Below are 22,586 nucleotides of genomic sequence, written 5' to 3'. Positions count from 1 at the left end.
CTATTTGGGGAAGATGAGGGCAATTTGGTCATTTTATTCTTTAATTTTGGGGGGATTTTATTAGAAGGGCATTTTGGTCATTAGATTCCTGAAACTAACGTCTAACATCCCAAATTAACGGACTGGACTAAAGTGCTACACTGTTTTGAAAATAGAGGAAGTTTGCAATTAGAAAAATTGTAGAGGTGCATTTGGACAAATGGACATTTTCAGGGGGCATTTGTTAAAAACCCAATTTTAAATAACAACCATTCCGATTAGAACCAGCCGTAGTTGCGCGTAAAGGATTGCAAGGGCTTTGGCTTCGGACAGTATTGGAGAAAAGGATTCCGATCCAACGGATTATGCCGAGCATATACGTCGCGAGTTCCTGTAGTTGTGTTTTATCGCATCAGTTACTGCGGGAGTTGGGACTTCTCTGGAGAGAGTGAGAGACCATCTCCCTCGTTTCAGCGCTGAAGAGAGACTTGCGTGCACTGAAATTCGTCTCTGTGATACGGAAAAATGATCACCGTGCAAGATTCTAAGACGCTATTCTCTCTGCTCAACGCGGATCAACGGTCGTTCGAAGAAATCATCTCGGATTTCATCTCTAAATTTCCGTTAGAAATGCATTTCAGAATCTGCTGTTCGCTCGCCGTTCTCTTAGAGGCAAGATATCTTCATCTTTTTTTGTTTGTGTATACATTCTTAACATTTGACCTCTGTTAGGTGTTTGGTTTTCTGAATTGCAACGGAACTGTTGGATTCCTGAGTTAGGTTCTTGATTCTCTTTGCACTTGATATTTTTCAAAATAAAATTATTTGTGGTAGTGCATCCTTTCTGAAGTAGATCAATTAAATAAAAAATTGAGATAAATTATATTTAAGTTTTCAATGCGATAAGGTGGACTATGTTTTCTTTTGTACTTCTTTACAAGTTTCTGACAGAGAGACATCTTACGATTATATGGCATGGTGATGGAGTTATGGTAGGAATATTTAGTTCAGGAAGGTTTTATAGTCAGATAAATTGAATTTGTGTAGCTTCCGGGATTCTCATGATTATAAATTCCGTAGGGTAACTTAAAGATGCTTACAGAACGAAACTCAAATCATTACTTCTTTTATTGTTGGATTTCTCAATTTTACTTCAGATTATCTTGGTTACCCTTCAATAGTTGGTTATCCCTACACAATGGTTCTGCACCTAATTTCAGCGGGGCTCTTGCAGAGGATGTTTTTGGTTGAATGAAGAACCATGGTCCCATTAAAACGGATTCTGTGGTTATCCTGTTTACATATGAGGTTTGGTCGGCTATTCGGCTGGTATTATTTGTTTATTAATGTATTGAAGATCTAAGTCACATCCCAAATGGTAGAGGTGGTCAAATTTGATTACATTGTGGATTCTATTGAAGAAGAGAAAAATTTTCTTTTTAAAGACCTGTATTAAATTTAAGAAAAATAATGAACAATTTGATTTTTTTTTTTGAGGGGGAGATGAAAAATGATGTCCTTGTACCACCCAAATTTTGATTCTTATCCACTGTATGGTGTAAGTACTTGTTTCCTAGTTCGTAGAAATTATAACCATAGTCATTGCTCTAATAAGAATTAATCTTGTTTCAAATAAATTAGCTTTGACTTGAGAATTGTGACTTCCAAGTAACAAAGAAATGAGACTTTGATTTTACTTTGAGTGAGAGATACCCTAGGCTGCTCTCTTTGATAAGGAAAAAAGGTAGTATGATTGTGGGCGCCTGGGCGTGTCAATCAGCCTCTAGGGACTTCATAATTAAGAAACAGGAAAAATTCTGCTGACGTGCAGTGTTCCAGTTGAAGAATTTGTGCAGGTGTTGGTCATAATCATATTACATGTACTATAGGTGTCAGGAGCTAAATAGAAGATGAGTTTGCAATTCTTGTAGTCAATACACTTTTTGTATGTTTTGTGGAGGGATGTCTCATTGTTACTTGTACAGATAATTTTACGCCGTTCACCATATATGAATGAAAATTGCTGTTGTAGATCCTTCTCCCAACCCCTTTCATTAACTAATAGGGACAAGGGTGCAGTATCCCCATTAAATCCCTTATTAGTGATAGAGGGTCATTATTAGCTCATTATTGCCATCCGTTTGGTTATGCAATCCGTTTGGTTATGCATCTGCATTTCCCTCTTAATGACCATTTTATCGAGAAGAAATTTGATTATGTTTATTGGTAACCTGATCAGAGATGGACAATGTTATGTGATATTGGTGTACTCAAGGTCAGTTAGAGTAACCTGTCCTCGTATGAGTATGTCTAAATATAAAGCACTAGTTTTAGAGGTCTGGATGTACATTGTTTCTCTGGAGGTCCCAGATCTTGCATTTTATCAACAGGTGACACAACCAAGAATGAAGTTATTAGAGGTTTCCTGGATGAGTCCTTGTTTGTTCATTTTCCATTTAAAAAAGTAAATAATAATATTATAAAAAAAAAATGAAAATAGAAGAAAGGAGATGAGAGAGAGAAAGAAGAGAGAGTCTCTTCCCTCAAAACCCTATTCCTCATATTGCAAGAGTGACATAGTTCGAGGTCTTGGATTCGGGCATGGTTTCGGGCTGCCTGAAACCGAGTTGTTTCAGCCAAAACTGTGTATTTTTTTTTTTTAAAAATTTCGAACTATGGTTTCGGGGACCATATGACCAAATTAGGTCATGGAACTTGTAATACAGCCTATTTTAGGCCCTATAAACATGCTGGAACCCTTAGTTTTTGAAAAATCACACCCAAAATGGTAGTTTTGACTTCGGACCCTAGGTTGGTAGTCATAGTTTAACTACAGAACAGGGTCTCTTCACCATTGAGTCGAGTTCCTTGGATGGTGGATTGATCCCCTAAAGATCAGCCACAACTGATCACTGGTGGCTGAGATCAACCATCCTTATGGTTTTGGTGAAAAATCCCAAATCTGGAAAATCGCAGGTGCTTGTATGGTTCCTCAGATCAGCAACTATAACCACAGAAACTTGATCTTCAATGTGGGTTTCAATTGAAGAAACTAGTAGTGTCCATTAGGCTCGAATGATCTCAGCGATTCCCAGAAAATAAACCTAGAACAAGGTAGAAATAGGTATCGATTGGCAGGGGAAAGGAAGAAGAAGAAGGGGGATAGAATGGGCTGAGCCTCTCAACCTCTCATGGGTCTCTCACCTCACTGTATCTCACAGCCAAAGTTTGCAACAAACTTGTTTCTCTAATCTCAAAATTGTGGCGTTCTTTCCAGCCCCTTCTATTTATTTATATTGATGCATGGATTACAAAAATAGAAAGTATCTAGAAAGTCTCTTACAAGGAAATAATTGAGACTTGATCCCTAAGTAATAAAATCCTAACTTAGTCTAGACCAACTAAAAGGAAACAAAGGACTGAAATAAAAATAGAAACTTCTAATTCAGCCAAGGTTACAAAAATAGTAACTTAAGAAAATAGAAACTAAATCTAACTATGGCTATTGCATGAATAAGGAAAGGACAAAAATAGAAGCTAATAAAAAAATAGAAAGTAGACTATTCCTCCTCCATACAAACTGCCTTGGGCCCCACAGGATCTTCTAGAAGCATTCCCCACACAAGGCAAATATGCTATGTGACACTGTCACACTGCTCATGTGAACAGTACTTTGAACAGTGTTTTGGTCTTCAATTCAATCTCCACCAGCTGTCTTTGGGCCTATTCGAGATCTGAAAATACTCCTTCAGCTGCTGGCTCGATGTGGCAGGGTATGGACCAATATATGGCAGAAGTCGAATGGGAATTAATGGGCAGAATTCGACCCATGAGATGGCCAAGCATTGGCCTACTTGATAGCCCAATCGATGGACTTGGACTGCATCATATTGTATGGTACAAAATTCTAAATCTAGTCAAGAATCAACTCATTTTTGTGTCAAATGTGATTTAATTTACGTTTTGTGTGATGAAGAAGCCACTGGAAACAATTGCTAATTGTTGAGTTTTTTTTTCCTCAGGAGAAAAAGATGCTCAAACCCACTCAACGTTTGGTGGCATTTGCTATTCTCCATCAGACTTACTCTTCACAGCCATTTTCAACAAATCCATTCATTTCTTTTCTTATAAATGTAAGTATGCTTTGGTACTTACAGCATTTTTTGAGAGTTGTGGTAATCTTATTTCTTATGTCTTTAAAAAGTGTGCCTTTGTGGCCTGAGATCTGTAGATCTTTCTCATGAAGATGTATTTTCAAAGTGTTCATTACAGATTCCTGTTTAGTTTGTATTTTTATTCCCTCCAAATTGCATGGGAATTATCCAATTTGAGTTGGATCATAATTTCTTTGTTTACATCACCAGTTTCCTTTTCTCTGCCCAGTACGACTCTCATAACTTGTATGAATTAAAAGCTCTGCCTCTGTGGAAATTAGGGAGTATGGGTTACTGCCTCATCAATTCGTCCTCTGGACTGTTAATCATATCAAATCTTTTCTAAATTAGTAATCCTCTATCTTAAACTATTCTAACTTCGATTTCTGATGTTCCAAGCATTGTGCAGTGTTATTAAGGCGTGCCCCTCGGGCAAGAGACACACCTCTTGCTCCTAGCATTATGTCACTGAGGTGCATGCCTGTGCATCTGTGTGGTGGGAGTTATCTGTTCAAGCAAACAGAGCATAATTTCTTTTTTGTTCAACAATTGCAGTCTTAGTGGCTTGCTCCAACTGATTAACTAATGCATGCTCTATAAATTTGCAAATTGTTTAGAATCTGGTATTAGGCTTTGGAATCTCACATATGCTTATGTGCTAAAGGACTCCTCAACTCAGGTCTTGTTATCTTTTGCATTGTTTAATGTAATTGTCATTAATTAATTTTAAGTTTGTATTGTTGTGTGATGTGATGGTTTTCTGTGCTATTGTTTATATTGCTTTATACTTTTTTGTCATTCACATGAATTATCCCTTACTTCTAGGTGTTTTTCTATTTATTTTATGTGTATTTTTTTTTAAAATTCCACCTTAAATTAATAAGGCGGATTCCTTTCCTTGTGCCTTTCATGCGCTTTGTGCTTTCATAATTCTAATTAGTAGAATACATTGATATGTGGAGATGTATAACCATTAGTATTTTGACAAGCAGAAATTTAGAGATGTCAGAAGCATGCTGATGCAGATTCATCACCGAATGGGCTTGTTTTATTAGGAATAAGTCTAGGGTTGGGTTCTAAACATGTTGGGCATTTGGTCCATTGGGTTTTTAATGTAATAGGCCATGTTTATGGGCCTAAAGCATGGGTAGTAAGATTGCATACGGGATTTCCTTTATTAGGACTTAGACTTAGTTTCTTATATTCAGTTTATTTTTAAGTTATTTTGGTTTAGTTCAATTGAACCGGTTCTATGTGGTTCAATTTAAGGTGCAAGTAATTGTTATTAAGTGTTTTAGTTGGGCTGGATTTGGATTCTATAAGTGCAGCCTTGTTTTGAGTCTGTTTCCTTTATTATTTCACTTTCCTAGTCAATTTAGGTTATTTTATTAGTTAAGGATTGGGTTAGGCCTTTCTTTTTTAGTGTAGGAATCTGTTTTTGAGTCTTCTATATAAGTTTGTAAGGGAGACCAGCATTGTATACGAATTAGATAAATAAAGTTGCTGCTTTTGCTGCTGTTCTTCTCCATTGAAGATCTCTTTTGTTTGATCAAGAAACCCCTTGTGTGTTCAAGGAAAGGGATTGGTGTTTGATCCAATTGGCATCTTGCGGTGAGAAGCCCGGGTGGATCATCCTTATGTTCATGTTCTTGATCAGCAAATTGATTTAGATAAGTGATGGGTTATGGTAGTGAAAGGTGCTGATTTCTACACCTCTAAGTATGTTGTTATATACGGGGATTTGATTGAAGGGATGAGGTTGAACAAGATGCCCCAATGATCTCTCACCCTCAGAACTCAAACAACAAACTTGTTTTCTTGGGCTCATGCTGTAATCAGGTTCCTGCTTTGGTGGCTATCTTGAGAACTGTTGAAGATACATTGGATTGGAGAATTGATCTTATGGAGATTGTATTTATTAGGTCGGTATCTGTGAGAAGCAGGTGCTTAGGAGTGCTTTTGTTCGAAAGCTGTATAGGTGGGCTACCTTTCAGGGGTGCCTAATTACTGCCTATTGGATTTCTGCAGGCTGTGGTGGTTTGAAATCCTTTTAAAGTGAAAGATGTAAGAGAGTAGATTTTTCTTTTGATTAATGATAGAGAAGTGGGTGTTTGGTTGGAAAAGTATCTGTTTCATCTGGTGGGGTAGGGATATTTCAATGGGCAGGTCATTTGCAAGTAGACCCATCTACTTGATCTCTGTTTCTGAAGCTTTATCGGTTCACTGCCATAAAATGGAAAGCCTCTCTCTCTCTCTTGGGGGTGTGGAGTGAATAATGATTTAACACATCATCTGTGTGTTTGATTTTGTTCTCAAAAGTTCTGTAGTTTCAATCTCCAAATACGAATGGGCCCATACAATAGCATGTGGTCATCCTCCAAAGAGAATGACCCTTGTTACCCAAAGAAATTCTTGGCCGATGTGAGGAAACCTAAAGGAATCCCCTTTCTAATTCTGTTAAAGGAGGAACTACATGAGAATTTCTTTTCACTGGAAATGATACGTAACGTCTTTATTCAGGATGTCCTCTGGGTAGCAAAAGAAAAACAGAAAATAAGATGGAAATTGGCTTCTAGGCCAATGAAACTTGAGGATATTAGGGGTTAGGCTAATTGGAATTTGCTTTGGTGGTTTGGTTGTGAATCACTGGATTATGAATGGAGCTTGTTTTGTGGGTTAGGGTCTATGAAGATGAACTTGTCACGTGTGATATGTGTAACTGGAAGAATGTTATAAAGAAATATGACTCCTTTTCAGGAAGGGTGGTCTTCAAGGTGGGCAGAAAATCAAACCCAGGGGAAGGTGTATGGCTTGGAGAAGGCTTAGATTTTATCATGCTATTGATAAGTAAACTATTGATGGATGATTGATAGGGTGATGTGAAACCCAATATTTGGAAGAAACATAGTTAAGAGAGCAAAGGAGTGCAAGAAGTATGGACTTGCTGGATGTTCTTGCTGAAGTACAAGTTGTGTAATGATCCCCCCTCCGAAAGGAAAAAAGAAAGAAAAAGAAATGAATGGAGTAGAATTTTGGTCATCTGGGTTGCAGATATGAACAAAATTCTAACAATTTACCAACTTAGTAATGAGATTTGAACTTTATGGTGATTTCGATTTGAAGATGTCTGGAATTTGCTAGATTCATCAATGCAATTCTAAGATCTTACTCTCTCTCATTAGCCCCCGGGGGTTATTTTCTCATGTTATGCTTTGGGAAATTTGAAAAGAACAAAACTGAAGGATCTTGGATGGGAAGCTTTGCTTGATTCCTGGACCCATTTGAGATGTGCTTTCATTTCTCATGAACTGGGTATTGTAAAACTACTAGTATAAGAGGTATTTTGATTAAAAAGGGCGTACCCAGTGCATGAGGTTCCTACCACTGCGGGGTTTGGGAGGGTCATAATGTACACAGCCTTACCCCCGCTTCATGGAGAGGTGGTTTCTTGACTTGAACCCGCGACCACTTGGAGAGGTATTTGATGAAGTTTTGATATCATAACTTGCTCTATTTTTTTTTTAAACAGTGTTTTGCATGGGTTTATCATACACAAAGAAGGTGTCATAGATGATGATGTTTCACAAAGAATTAAAGTGGGATGGATGAAGTGGAGAGGTGCGACTGGAGTACTGTGTGACTGATGCATTCCTTTAAAGCTTAAAGGAAAGTTCTACAGGACTGTTGTCCAACCTGCTATGATGTATGGGGTGGAATGTCGGGCAGCCAAGAAGTGCCATATAGCAAAGCTATGTGTTGTAGAGACAAGGTGATGCAGATTTATCACCAAATAGAGCTTGTTTCATTGGGAATAAGTCTAGGGTTGTGTTACATACATGTTGGGCCTTTGATCCCATGGGTTTCTAATGTAATAGGCCACTTTTATGGGCCTAAAATATGGGTATATAGGTTGCATACGGGATTAGCCCAATACTTAGTTTATTTTTATGTTTTTTAATTGAACCGGTTCAAATTGGTTGCATTCAATTGGTTCAATTTAAGTGATCATGTGACTTGGTTAAGTGGTCATGTGACAACTTAAGTGGTCATGTGATGTAGGTTGGGCTGGATTAGGACTCTATAAGTCCAGCCATGTTTTGAGTCTATTTCCTTTAGTATTCTAGTTTCCTAGTTAGTTTAAGTTACCTAATAGGTTAGGGATAGGGTTAGGCCATTCCTTTTTAGTGTCTAAGTCTATTTTTGAGTTTTCTATATAAGTTTGTAAGGGAGGCCAGCATTAGATACGAATTTGATTAATAAAAATTAGCTTTATGCTTGCTGCCATTGCTGCTGCTGCTCTTTGTGAGTGTATATCCTTGTGGATCTCAAGGTGGATAGGGTGGGGGCACTCCTGCGACTCCTTGCATCGTGAAGATTGGGAGGTTCCTTCAAGATATCAGGCTGCTGCCATTGTTTCTGCAATACAGTAAATTTGAACCTGTACTTTGCTTTAAAACCTTCTTCGTCCCAGCCATTATCCTTCCATTAGACCTAATCCACATTCCCCTCCATCCATCAAAACCTAATCTCCATTAAACCTGCAACTCCTACCTCAACTAGGACTCCCTCATAACTACAGATCTGGCCATCAATTTCGACCCATACTTCCAGCCTATATTCCCCACACCTCTCCCTACACTCGACCTTAAACCCAGTCCATAATCCCCACTATATCCCCTCCATTCCTCCACTCCATTAAAACCCAAAACCTGTAACTCAATTCTGTCCAGAATTGCAGAATTTTAAAACCTTCCCAAATCCTAATATTTATATGCCATTAAAGCCTCCTAGACCTACATATTAAAACCCCATAAACCCCATGACCTTTATTCAACCCTAACCCTAATTTCTGCCCTAATTAGCCTAAGCTGTCCCAATCGGCCAGCCTCGTTAGGTGATCCCATTCTCCTGGCTCCTAGTAGGACTTCTCCTACCTAGGACTACATTACAAGGATGTTAAGATGGATGTGTGGCAAAACTAGGAAGGATAAAGTGAGGAACGAGCGTATTAGAGCTGATGTGGGAGTTGCCCTAATCAGCGACAAGCTTCGAGAATGTCGTCTAAGGTGGTTTGGCCATGTGCAACGGAGGCCTGGGGATGCCCCAGTAAGGAGAAGTGATCTGATGCCGATTGAAGGAGCTAAAAGAGCTAGGGGCAGTCCTAAAATGACCATAGGTGAGGTTGTGAAGAATGACATGCTTAATCTGGGTCTTGTGCCAAGTATGACCGCTAATAGAGCCGTTTGGAGGGGGGGGGATCCAGGTTATCGACATCATGTAGCTGTGATTTTCCTGATTTCCTGGGCTATCCTCTTTCCTCTTAGTTTCATTTTTCATTTTGTTGGGATAACGCTGAGTTGTTGTTGTTGTTTGCATGGGTGGCCAGTGGCTATGATGTAAATAATATGAAGAGCGCTAAATCTCTCACAAGTTCTTAAGCTCTTGTTTCTCTTTTTTCTTGTACCGATCTATATGAAAGTTTTGGACTTTTGATGCAGTAGCGGTATTGTGGTTGTCCGACACAACCAGGTTTGGAAACCCAAGCCCAAATGGAACCGGTTCAACCCGAGTTTTTGTAGGGGATAATTAGTTATTTGGGGATATCTTTGTAATTGCATTTTACTTTGGTAGGAGTTTGCTATACGTAGGAGATATTGGGTAGTTTCCTAGTTAAGAGTAGTTTCTATTTTATGGGATTCTTTCTTTTATATATGTAACTTCACTCCTACGTAGAGTTGAATGAGATTTGGAATATAGAATTGGAATTGGAGTTTATTACCGTGTTGTAGCTGCAGGTCGATTGACCTTTTCTCTCTTCTCTTCTGTCTTACTCGTTCAGCTCTTCCTTCTCCAGTAAGCGTTTGCCCTCCGTCCTTGCTTGCTCTCTTGTTTCTCCTTCCTTATTTCTTACTGCTGTTCCATCTTGTTTTCTTCTCTCGTGGTTATTCTGCTCCAATGAAACCAGCAGGCCCTTACCTCTGGGAGATTCCATCTACCAAGCCCTAAGCCAAAAGACTGCTGGAGTTGCGAGAATCAAACCAGCGGTCAATCTGAACCAGTGCCTATCTCCAAGTCCAGTTTCAGATCATGAATGCTGCTTCATTACTTGCATTCAATAGGGTTGGGAGTTTGGAGTTCAATCCCAAATTTTCCATCGGATTGAAGCCCTTATCTTATGAGTTCCATTGATCAATGATCACACACAAGGAGGGTTACCGCTGATTTTCTGGTGCTCCCATCATGGGTGAAAGATTGAAGAAGATGGTGACAATATTTTAAGTCTCACCATATATTCCCTCTCCCCATTATTACCCCTCTTTATGTGGAACCTGGGTCACAAAACCCTATCTGGCTTTGCAATGGGCCCACCCAAGTAATAGAAGACTCAAATCAAGAGCTTAGTGGCACAAACAGTAAATATTTTGAAGTTTATAAGAGTAATGACAGAATTGTAAATAAAAGGAATCTTAAAGGGTTAATAAGGAATAAAAGAAGCAAGGATATGAAAGGGTTTTGATTTATTTAATAAGGATAGACTTAGAAGCAAATAAAATTAAAGGACAAAGGAGAATAAAAGGAGAAGGAAAGGGTATTTAAGAAATTCATGAAATACGATTTTTAAAACAAAAGCTGAACATCTTCCTCCTTCGCCCAAACAGCAAAGGTGTGAGAGATAAACTGCTTGTGGATGTCTCAGCTCCTCACCCAATACTTCAAATCCTTGGAAATCTTGGTTGCAGATTCACAATCAGTAGCCCTATAAAATCCAGACCAAAGAAACTCCTGCAGTCAAGGTCTAGCTACGAAATAGAGTGATGAAACCAGATCTAGCAGTAAGAGGGAAGGCCAGGTCTGAGTTTCACTTCGGAAATTTCAGTTTAAGAAACCTGATGGTCTCAAACTTGGCAACTTGGGCCGCCCAAGGACAGAGAAGTGTCCCCCAATTCTCAGTCTGATCCGTGGGGGTTCAATGGAGTTCTAACAAATCTCCCTAGACATAGTATTGATGCGGACAGACAGCAAGGACAGGGAAACAGTAGCAGCACAACAAGATATTGAGGAAAGAAGAAGGAATCGGAAAGTAATGGAGGAAAAAGGATCGCACATGATGACCTGAGAGTAAAGATGGAAGAAAATAGAAGAAGAATGAATGAAGGAACAGTTGTACGGTTCCACAGCCAAGCATGGTAAATTCAAATGTTACCCCATTCAAAATCTATCCAACGATGGACTACACATGCATCTATTTAAAGAGTTGTAAACAAGAAACCTAAAAACCTATTCAAACTCGAACATTGAAATAGAGTTTGAATCAAACTCCATGACCCATATCCTACAACTCTATCAAAGAGCTAAAAGAAAGAAAATAGAAAAAGGGGAGTGTTCTCTGTAGGGGAGTGCAGGGGCCATGCACGTGTGGCAGCCAATGAGAGTCCGCGCGGGGGGGGGGATTTCCGCTTTTCATAGGGGCACGGCGGTCATGTTGCCCCACTGTGTCTGGGCGTGGCCCGTGTCCCCCACAGAACTTTTCTCCAATAAAAAAATAATAAAATAGAATTCCTGAGTTACCCAACGTGTAACTGCATCCCTTTTCTTTTATGTTAATTCAATTCATGTCCTTTAATTATTTTAGTTCTAAGTCTGTCCTCTTCCTTTAATTCTAATTGCCTTTCTATTCCTTCCTCCATTTAACTACCAAGTTACCTTAGAATTATGGTTATTTATGGTTCTGCCACTCCCTATTGTACATGTGATTATTTACGGAATTGCCAGTACTGTTACATATTGAACCGTTTAGCATTTGGGTGGGCCCATAACGACCTGGAATTAGGGTTTGCAAACCTGTGGTCGCATGAACTTTTGTTAATGAAGTAACTTTTCTTTGTTGTTGCTGATGGTTGGGGGGGGGGAAGCAGGAGCTTTTTTTTGTTAGAGTGGTAGTTTCTGGTTTGGATAATTTCCATATTCTAGTCAAGCTGCCTTCGTGTTTCATGGGATTAGTTTGTATTTGTATGAATAAGAACATAATACATAATATAAACGGTTACATCCTCATTATATATCTTCTTCTGTGCTGGGGTTTCCTACCTCTTTTTTAATGTCAATAAAGTACTTATGAAATGATAATACGATGATTTTAGGATTAAAGGATTTCTAGGACATGGTATTCTTAGAATTTGGACATTCAATGTTGGAATTATATCGAATTATATATCCTTCTTAAAATATTTCCGTATCAAAACATAATTTTCCATCTAGATTTTGGTGTACATCTTTCAGTTATGTTCCTGTGTTACTAAATTTTTTTTATTGCCGCATAGGTTCCAAGTTTGACAAATTGAGGTGTTGCTTCCATATTTCCACTAGATTCATTTCTTCCTTGTGGTCATGATACAGGAAGCATGACTTCTTTGCATTGGATGCTATTCTGTATTTGGTGTTAGAATTTGCATGTTTATGGATTTTACTCTCATTTCTTTGCAGGCAACATGTGATGGTGCGGCTGAGAAAATGGAAAGGGTTTTTATTCTCCAGTTGTTGGGGTCTGCTGGTGCTGGCAACAGCAAGGAGGTTTAATTTATTTTCATTTGCACAGATTTTAATTTTTTTTTTCCTGCAACACTCTGTTTGCTTTAAAAAAAAAAGTGGTTGCTGTTATACATATGTTTCATTCTGATTCAGACACTGCTGGATTCACTTATTTTAGAGAATTAAAGATGGATGTGGTCATATTTTAGGTTCTTATGAAAACATGTGTTGCTTTTGTATGAAGATCTGTACATTGAATAGGTTGGTTATTGAGCATTGTCTTTGTCTCTACTCTCTAGTCCTCTGAGAGGTAGAAGTTGGACATTCCCCACCAATATATTAAAAAAAGGGTGTACCCAGTGCATGAGGATCCTGCCACTATGGGGTCTGGGATGGGTCATAATGTACGCAGCCTTACTCCCGCTTCACAGAGAGGCTGTTTCCCGACTTGAACCCACAACCACTAGGTCGCAGTAGAGCAACCTTACCGTTGTGCCATGGCCTGCTTTCTATTAACATCATTTACTTATCCTCCTCCACCACCAACCCCCTAAAAAAAAAGGAAAAGAAAAACACAGTATTTTTGTGCGAGACTTGTAAGTACAACTCTGGGAGGTGGATGGAGATGTTCTGCTTACGAGCCAAATACCACTAAAAATGTGTGGGTTTACTGAAAGTGTCTGCAGGAGGCTTGGACATATCCCACCAATATATACTTGATTCAAATAGACAATTTTTTAGTTCATGATCTCTTTATGTTTTTCCATTGTGTTTTTTTGGGGGTGGGGTGAGGATAAGTAAATGTGTTTTTAGAAGAACTTCCTTAGCCTTTTCACGGGGTCAAATAGAACATTCATTAGTTTTTTGGGTATAGAGCTTCTCTAGTTCGATTCCGTTCCACAGGGATGCCAAGACAATGATGATGGCCAGTTCTTCTCAGAGATTACATGAACTGCCCGATTGGCCGATGGCTCTTTAAATGCTGATTTGCCTGACCTTCTTAATTTAGTAATGACTTGTCAGGATCCATTGGTTCATATAGAGAGGTCTCTCAAGCCTGAGTTTAGGCTGTGATTCTAAAGGGGTGTACGCGGTATCAATACGTGGAACCACTGATTTGGCCCGAAAGAAGCGCTACTGGGCTGTCACACTGCAGTGTTGATCATTTCTCACAGGCCTATGAGTTAAGAATCCGTTCTGAAATTTCATCTTGGAAGGAGTTGAATCACGTGAGTTCTCTCAATCACAAACCAGGTCGCTTAGGATTGCCCCTGTATCATCAAATACACAAGGGAAGGGAGCAGAGGGCTTCGATCGCTGAAAAGGCTTGTATGTGCTTCCAGTGGCTTCGGCAGGCAAGGCAATGAATTGGTGCTTATACAGACCAACATAGGAGTAGTGTCTAGGGCGGTAAACAACGATTTGTGTTTAGCAAATTGCCAAACCACGTCTAGAACCCCCTTCTCCTTAGAACCATCCAACAACCTGAGATCACAAGCCCATTTAACTAACGAGTTTGTCGGTATCGCTTTCCAGGTAGGAACCCACTCCATTCCCTGGTAAACAGGAATGGAACGGATAACGGGCAATACTTATCAAAAAGTGACTTCATTTTTGTCATCCTCACCTTCCAAAGATTTCATAGTAGAGCCCGCCTGGTGATGGCCCGCATACATCTCCCTTCTCCAGATATCCACCAATGACAAGGTAGCTAGGCCCTCCTTGTTCCCCAGCATCAGCAGAAGATGAATCGACAGAATCATCACCATTTGTAGTAGCATTCGATAGAGCAGATATGGATTCACCCTTACAACTGGTTTTTTTCAACCAGGAGGCTGTAGATAACATGTTTTGTTATTTATAATTAAGGATTATTTCTATAAAATTACTCAAAAGCCCCTCAATTTCTCAGCTTGTTTAGGAGTTGAATCAAGTGAGTTCTCTCAATCACAAACCAGGTAGCTTACAGCTGGTTTGTTTTGGTCAGGAGGTTGAAGATAACATGGTTTGTTATTTATAATTAAGGACTACTTCTTAAATTACTCAAAAGTCCCTCAATTTCTCAGCTTGTTTATTCCATTCCCTTATTTATTATTCCAGAAAACTTCTTCATCTCTAAAATTTATTCACCAATTGGTCTAGTGACTCTAGTCTCAGTTTCCTTTTTCCAAATTGATTTTAAACTATTCAAAATATTTGCAGTTTTGCAACTGATCCACCCTTAGATTTGTTACCAGTGAGCCAATAATGACCCATAACTAAGGTTTTCAAAACCAGGGTTGCATCAGTTGGGTCATATAAATGCATTAACTTGATTTGAACCTGTTTGGAATAGCTGACCTGAAATCTGGTTAAGCTGGGTTGTGCAATCAATTGTAGAAATATCTGCCCAGGAAGCTCAATTTTATGCGATTGGGCCTCCATATATGCTAATGTATGGTCTTATTGGTGGGATTATTATTGGACCTAATCTTTGCCTTCCCTAGGTCTAGCTAGCTTTTGAGTCTTAAGATCCATTGCTGGGCAGTGCATAGCATTTTTAAGATTTCTCAAGTACAATTCAAGTACAGGATTAGAAAGACCCTCTTACGTGGTTTCTTGTGAGACAAAGATCCTTACGTGTCTTTTGAGTGAAGCACTGTGAAGAATCGAAGATATGAACAGTATAGAAGTTAAGATTATTTGGCCTACCAGCCTTCTGTAAGTGTATTGGTATTTAGTGTAAATCCTGTTTGGTATATTTTGAATAATATGATGTTTTAGATTTGACTATTTTTGTCTTCAATAAAATCTTCATGTTTTATTGAATTAGAATATATTCATTAATTTATTCTTGCATTATTATGTACGTTTAGATTCTCTTGCTACTAGCTTTTTCTGTAAGAATGGCTCAGGGATTCAGTGTATGCTTTTTATCTATGGTTCCTTCTACTGTTGAATACATCAAAGCTAGTTGACATTTGAGTGTAGGACTTCTCAAAGATTATTTTATAAATTGTTCCTTCCATGGTTTTGGACATCCTTTTTCTCATCTTTTTGCTCTGCTTTCTTGCTAGGCAATTGGGTTATGATTACTACTTTAGTGGTTTAAGATTGTTTGGAATCCAGATTTCTGATAGCGATCTCCCTGACTCTATTGACTTAGCCAGGAACTCTGTCAGTGGATTTATATGCCAGAGGTGGGTGAACAGGGGTTCTGGTTACCAATCTCTGATAGAAAACGTCAGACTTTACCAATTTTGAAAGGAAATGTTCTAGTTTACCTGTTTAAGTCCAGAAGTGGGAATTGTAGTCTGGTTTTTATTAGATCTTGGTTTGACATATTATCCGGAACTTCTCTTTTCTGATCATTGTAGTTTTTGATGGGTTCCAGTTTCGCATTTACGATTTAAACTTGTACTCCTCTCAGATATTGGAATCCATTGACGAGGCCTTTCCTAATAGTTGCTTGGTGTACTTCTATTTCAACTTGTCTAGTTGTCTTCCATTTTTCACTGAACAAATTCTTCCCAAGGACATGCTGGACCTGGAATCCCTTCCAATAATTAACAGCCAAAATGATATATGAGCTTGGGTTAAGAGTGTCATTCGGTTTTGTTTCACGTTTGTCTCCATTGTAAAATATGTTTTGACTATCTCTTTTAGATTCCTGACTTGTTTACCAGTTTATGTTCTTAATTTGGGAATTTTCGTGTGATGCAGGTACTTAATCTGTCAGCAGTAGATTATATCAAAGGATTTGATCCTTCATCACATGTGAGTTCTATATATGTTTCTTCTAGTAAAAATTGATGTCAAGTTCAGCTTTGAGAATGATGTGCATTTATGGGGTTGCAGTAGTTTGCTTGACCCATTCTATTGAACCAAATTTCCTTTCCGTTTGGTTATGTTCCTTGTGTGAATAGCTGTTCACATTCTTTTCAATGGGATTCCAGGTTCTCCCTCAATGTGAACAGCTGCAAAGGCAATATTGTGACAAAGTACAGCCAGAACCTTATACTAGCTTATTCAGGGCTGCTGCCGTCAAAAATGTAGTTTCAGACCCAGATATACCTCGCGGTTGTGATGCAAATTCACCAGAGTATGGCCCTTCACTTTTATTGATTACTGATATGATGTCTTTATTATTATTGGAAAGAAAAAAATTATGAATGAGCCTCTGTAATTATTACTACTATTGATTTAACCACTATTTATTTTATTTTATCCCTTTACGGACTTAAGATGTTGATTTCTGCCAATGATTCAATTAAAGTTGGTGTACTTTCTCTTTTATTTCTCGTAACTGTTTGACATGTTAACATTTCAGGTTTGAATTTACACCACCTGGCTCTAAACCAAGAGTTGGATCTGGAGATAGGGATGAGACAGTAACTGGGTTGTTGCAAAATTTGTCATTGGAAGGATTAGATCCTCAGTGGATCAGACCTCTTCCACCGAGACTCCCAATACAAGATGGAGAGGCAAGATTTTTACATGATAAGTTAGTACTTAATCACCCTTGTGCTTTGCCTGTCTTATTGGGCTTAGTGCTTTCTTAATCTTTTGCAGCTTGTGTGGCTCAACCCTGACAATAACCATGAGCTGTTATGGGACTATGGTATGTGTGCTGACACTAGCAGAGGGGCTGCAGTTAGGGATCTGATTGCAAAAGCCTTGAAGGGACCACTTGTGCCTGCACAACAGGAGGTGTGTGTTTACTGTGCTCTTAAAGAAATAGTAAAAAGATTCCATAAAAAGTGACGTGAAACCTTACTAAGTATATCATAATTTAAGTACACAAAAATGCGGAGAGGGGGAGGGGGAGGAAAAAAAAGTAAAGAGCAAAGAAAACATCAGTCTCGGTGAGGTCATAGATTGGGCTACAATGTTTAATATATAAAAAATTGAATGAAAACAACCATGTATTGATCCTATTTTTTTGCAAAAATAACTTTTGGGGAAAAGTGGGTTACCTCCAATTTTGGATTTTGCACAAATCTTGTTGTTTGACAGCAATTCTTCACTCCCCCTGTGTTCCCGTACTGTCCAAGCACTTATACCAAGTGTGTATGGGAGAGATTTGGCAAATATATGAAGAAAATGGGACTTAAAGAGCGTTCAAGGCAAAACAATACGAGACAGACGAGAAAGGTCGAAATTTTGACCCAACTTGTCAAAACAGGGTATTTATAAGCCATGGTTTGTACCGTTTCGGCCGATATTTCGGCGAAACAAAAAACACAACCGAAATTTCGGTGAAACACCAAAATATCGGCTGAAACATTGTATGTTTTTTATATCATATTGGGTTTCGACTCGGTGGCTGGCGAAACCAAAAAAAAGAGCGAGACCTCGGCAAGACCTTGTACTATGCCCCCTTACGGTACAATATTTAACAATACCCAACTGTCAATTTGAAGATTTTTATGTTCACCATTTTCACCAGTTTTCACAAAATAGGGTTCCTTATGAAAGGTCTTGGCTTCTTGCTCTCAAGGGACAGGTGTCCACATATGGAGTTCTTTAGTATAGATTTCTATTCATATTTTATGACCATTAGGGAGATAGTCTTGAATCCTAATTCCTGGGTATGTTGTAGGGGGCAAAATGTGAACATTGATCATGTAGTGGTCCACTCTATGTTGTTTTGGTGCCTGACAGGCCAATACAATTACTAGTTTTCCCTCACTTGTGCTAAGAGATTTCTCTCCTTGCAATTTTAGCTTTTTTCATATAATAACAGAAAATCATAGGTTAGTACGGGCTTTATCAATTTTGGACGAGTGTCTGTGAAGTGTAAGACTAAAAAAGCCAAGCAAATCTTAAAGCTGTTCATTTTGTATTTCTTTATCAAAAGGTTTTATAGTTTTAGAAGAATAAGAGTGAGATGTTCAAAGGGCTTTGTTTTGTTAGTTAGTTAGTTTGTCTATTTTTCTTTTAAGTTAATGAGAAATATTTTTCTTAGATGTTTTCTGCTTGCAGAACTGATTGATCACAATTAAATATCTGAGGTAGTGGAGATGGTAGGTTAGACTCCAACCTAATTTCTAGAGATGTCTGGAGTTTTGGTTGGATCTTTGAAAATAGTGATGTAGATTGAAGCATGAAGAAGTGAGGAAACAAAATAGAATTCAGTAAAAAATTACTGTTCATGTAAACAGTGTCTCAGCCATATTGTTGGTGGGAATGCTTCTAGAAGATCCTGTGGGGCCCAAGACCAGATTGCGTGGATTTTGTTTATGTGTGAGGGATTTAGGAGTTCAGTTTTGTTTCTGTTTTTATTGACTTGGGTAACGAGTTAGTGAGTTATTTAGTCAAGTTACTTTTTGGTTTCAGTATCTTTGTTTCTATTTTAGTAAGTCAATATTGTCCCTGTAGTAGCTGTGTTACAACAACTAAGTTAAGAGTTACTTAGGCAGCAAGTTATTATTTGTTTTATTTTTAGTAACTTAGTCCTATATATTGTAATAGCCCCAATGGGAGTCTCCCCACGATTTAATGAATGAAGTTATGTTGCTGTTTTTCAATGCATTGTCCTGAGAGAGGCTGAAAAGGGTGAGATGCCCAGGCTGAGATAGCCAACCCCTCCTATCCCTATCCCTTATCTTCCTTCCCTCTCTTTTATTTTCTATTTGGTTCCCTGCCTGCAACACTCCTACCGTGGATTCCCATGGAGAACAGAGACTTGTTTGAAGCCCTTCATCAAGCCATACAACTGTTGGAAGCTTGCGTGCTGGGCTAAGCCGCTAAGAGATCAATCAACACCGGTGGCTGGGTAGTTCAACCAGCTTTTCCTGCTGCAACTTCAAGCCTGTGGAACTTGAGATCCTACCTGATGTAGACCCTAGCCTCCTCGAATTGAAGCAGCCACCCTAAGCCTAGGGTTTTAGTAGGAGCCTTAGTTTAGTTTATTTAAGTTCTATACTTAGTTTTTATTTTGTGTTTTTAATTGAACCGGTTTAAATCGGTTGCATCCATTTGGTTCAATTGGCTTAATTTAAGTGAAGTGCTCCTATTGGCTAATAGGTTCTTATATCCTATTGGCTAGTAGGAAGTCTTCTTTTATTTCAAGTTGTTTTAAGTTGTTTTAAGTTACTAAGGGTAGATAGGTCTTTTGACTTTAAGTTTTAAGTTATTTTTAATTAGGTCCACCTCTCCACGATTTTAAGTGAGAGATTTGAATTGTAATAGATTTAGGAATAAGGCCTTTGGCCTCTTATTTAATAGAAACCGTGGGAGAGGCTCCCCCCCACCAATTATGTTTAAAAAAAAATCGACTTTTGCTGCTGGCCATGGCTGCTGCTGCTTCTCTCTTCTGAGAATTGTCTTGTGAGCCATATCAAGACCCCTTGTGAGTCATATCAAGGGTGAAGGCTGGTGGATTCCGGCAACCCCTTGCATCTTGTAGATCGGGAGGTCCTTCTTTTTCTTCAAACAAGCTTCCTCAACTTGCTGCTACTGCAGATCTGCAGATCCGGTGAGTTGTTTGTTAATTTTTTTATTTTATTTGAGTTCCTTAATCCTAAATCACTCACAGCCCCATTCCCCCTAAACCCTAATCCATCTAAAATCTGTCCAGCCATAACTAGCCATCAGAACCAGCCCCAAACCTGGGCGATCTACCCTCTCATTGTCCCCTATACTTGATCCAAAACCCTGCCCTAAATTCCCATTAGAAACCCTAAATTCAGCCTATTTCCTAATTCCTAAAACCCGAAACCCTAACCCTAATTCTGCAGATTTTTCAAACTTAACCAAATCCAATTATTTTTATCCCATAATAACCCCCTAGACCTGCATATTAAAGCCATATAAGACCCATTCCCAAATTCCCATCCTAAACCCTAGAATTAACCTAAATCCTAGTGCTGTCCATTCGATCCAGCAACCCCTTTTTGCTATTGATCCTGTTGTCTGGCTCCTAGTAGGTCTCCTACCTATCTAGGACTACATTACCGTTGTTTTCAGTAATATTTGGAGGACAAACTTCTATCAATATCCCCTCCATTCGATCCCAATTAGGGTTAGATCTGCTGGCTGGGTTGGTCTATGTTCACTAAGCTTCTATTTTTATATTATAGCTTCTAATTCTGAGACCCTGGGGCTTGTGTTATCTTAGTTAATGGTCATAGTTTGGATCTGAAAATTTCAGAGGTTTTTTGCCTTATGGAGGTCTAATCCCGATATGAATACAAGTCCCATCTGAGTTTTCTAGCTGCTATTTCTGGTTGAGTCGATTTTCTGATTGTTATTGTCTATTACAGACCTGTGGCAGTGCTGATTAGACTGCTGGTTGTTGACCTATCATTTTTGGAATACAAGGCCATATTGTGGGCTATTGTTGAGGGTTAGGAAACCTATTTATTCTACTGTTTCAGACCTGGGTTCCAGATTGCATCATTGTTTCAAATCTAAAACCAGTACCTATATTGGTGTTATTTGTGATCCTGACTGAGGTTGGATAGTTCCTATCTAGCCTTACATTAACTAGTCTTGTGTAACTTTAGTCCAGAAATAGAACTGGTGGTAAAAATTCCCAAACAATACTTTTGGAAAAAGGAGAAGGAACAGAAAACTGTGAAGAAGTTATCAAGAACATTGAAAAATAAAGATTTCTAGAGAGAAAAATTTGTTAATGATGGAAGGGTAGAAAATGAGGTCGCAGAGTTGTTTTTGCAACCCTTGTTGATTTCCTTTTCTTCTAAAGCACGGTTAAAATTCCTTTACTTTTATTTATTTAAAAAAAAGAGGAGATTTCTTTAGATTTTTACCCATTTGAAAAAAAATAGTAAAGAAGATTTCCGAATACTGGGTATTTTGTTTTAAATGATTAATGAGAGAAGTAATGCTGCTTCAACTTCCTTATCAATTTTTTGAAACCTCATGGGCTCCTGCATATTTATTTTCTATACTTACTCTTTTATTTTATTTCCAGCAAGTCTTGGTGGAGTTGGCAAATGACCCGAAGCTTGTGTACCACTGTGGACTGACTCCACGAAAATTACCTGTATGCACTTGCATTGTCACAGAGTTCTTTTCTTATTGTTATCATGGGCCTCTCTTATTCTGATATTAAGAAGCCTTTTTTCTTGCTTTTAGGAGCTGGTGGAACACAATCCACTTATTGCTGTTGAAGTTCTTATAAAGTTAATGAATTCTGCTGAAATTTCAGAGTATGTTCTTATTTATTTACTTATTAATTAGCCTTATATTTTTTAAATTCCTGAAGTATATGCAGATCTTACTATCTCATTTTTTCTTCCTGAATGTGTGATGCAGATACTTTACAGTTCTTGTAAATATGGACATGAGCCTACACTCCATGGAAGTTGTAAACAGGCTAACAACAGCAGTTGATCTTCCCACAGAATTTGTACATATGTATATCACAAATTGTATTTCATCCTGTGAGAACATCAAGGTCCTTTACTTTCCCCTTTCCTTTTCATGGTGGTTTTATTTGTTTCTATGGGAATCAAGGGTTATGTATCCTACTTATTCCCTTGTTATTTCCCCCCTGCTCTCTGCTCTTACCAACAACAACAAACTCATCCTTATCCCAACTTAATGGGGTCGGCTACATGGATCCAAACAAACAAAGTAGGGGAAACTGCGGTCTAAACAAAAGAAAAAAAGAAAAAAGGGAAAATGAGTTAAGAAAAAAAAAAAAGAAAACAACAAATGGAAGATGGAAAATGAGAGATGAATGATTAAAGAGAAAAGAGGCACAGCCCAGTCAGTCAGGAGAATCTCAGCTAAATGGGGTCTGCAACATTTAGATGACTACCAATCTGACACAAAAATGACAAATTTGGTGGGTTTGACTTGAGCGACACAACTTGATTATAAATGGGTCTTGTCTGGGTTGAGGGTGTCTTTTCCATTCAACCTGTCTGACCTACTTACGTTTTTTAATTGCAAAAACAAGGTATCTACTTAAAA

General features: G+C 38.4%; 1 protein-coding gene across 4 annotated transcripts in view; it reads left to right on the top strand.

Moving 5' to 3' along the window:
* LOC122669884 (CCR4-NOT transcription complex subunit 11-like) overlaps positions 1 to 22,586 on the top strand; it is a 41,678-nt gene that overhangs the window by 11,943 nt on the left and 7,149 nt on the right. For 2 of the 4 annotated variants that reach the window (XM_043866776.1, XM_043866784.1), the window contains exons 2-11: positions 462 to 651; positions 4,002 to 4,112; positions 12,618 to 12,704; positions 16,365 to 16,418; positions 16,598 to 16,743; positions 16,972 to 17,125; positions 17,214 to 17,351; positions 21,580 to 21,651; positions 21,744 to 21,817; positions 21,924 to 22,065. In XM_043866776.1, the coding sequence (XP_043722711.1) occupies positions 505 to 651; positions 4,002 to 4,112; positions 12,618 to 12,704; positions 16,365 to 16,418; positions 16,598 to 16,743; positions 16,972 to 17,125; positions 17,214 to 17,351; positions 21,580 to 21,651; positions 21,744 to 21,817; positions 21,924 to 22,065 (1,125 nt within the window). In that variant the 5' untranslated portion in view covers positions 462 to 504. Of the gene's footprint in view, positions 1 to 458; positions 652 to 4,001; positions 4,113 to 12,617; positions 12,705 to 16,364; positions 16,419 to 16,597; positions 16,744 to 16,971; positions 17,126 to 17,213; positions 17,352 to 21,579; positions 21,652 to 21,743; positions 21,818 to 21,923; positions 22,066 to 22,586 lie in introns of all 4 variants that reach the window. The other 2 variants (XM_043866793.1, XM_043866767.1) reach the window with 2 other exon arrangements.

The sequence above is a fragment of the Telopea speciosissima genome, chromosome 1, assembly GCF_018873765.1.
Source record: "Telopea speciosissima isolate NSW1024214 ecotype Mountain lineage chromosome 1, Tspe_v1, whole genome shotgun sequence".
In the NCBI taxonomy this organism is placed as follows: Eukaryota; Viridiplantae; Streptophyta; class Magnoliopsida; order Proteales; family Proteaceae; genus Telopea; species Telopea speciosissima.
This window is presented reverse-complemented; position numbering and strand designations above follow the sequence as displayed.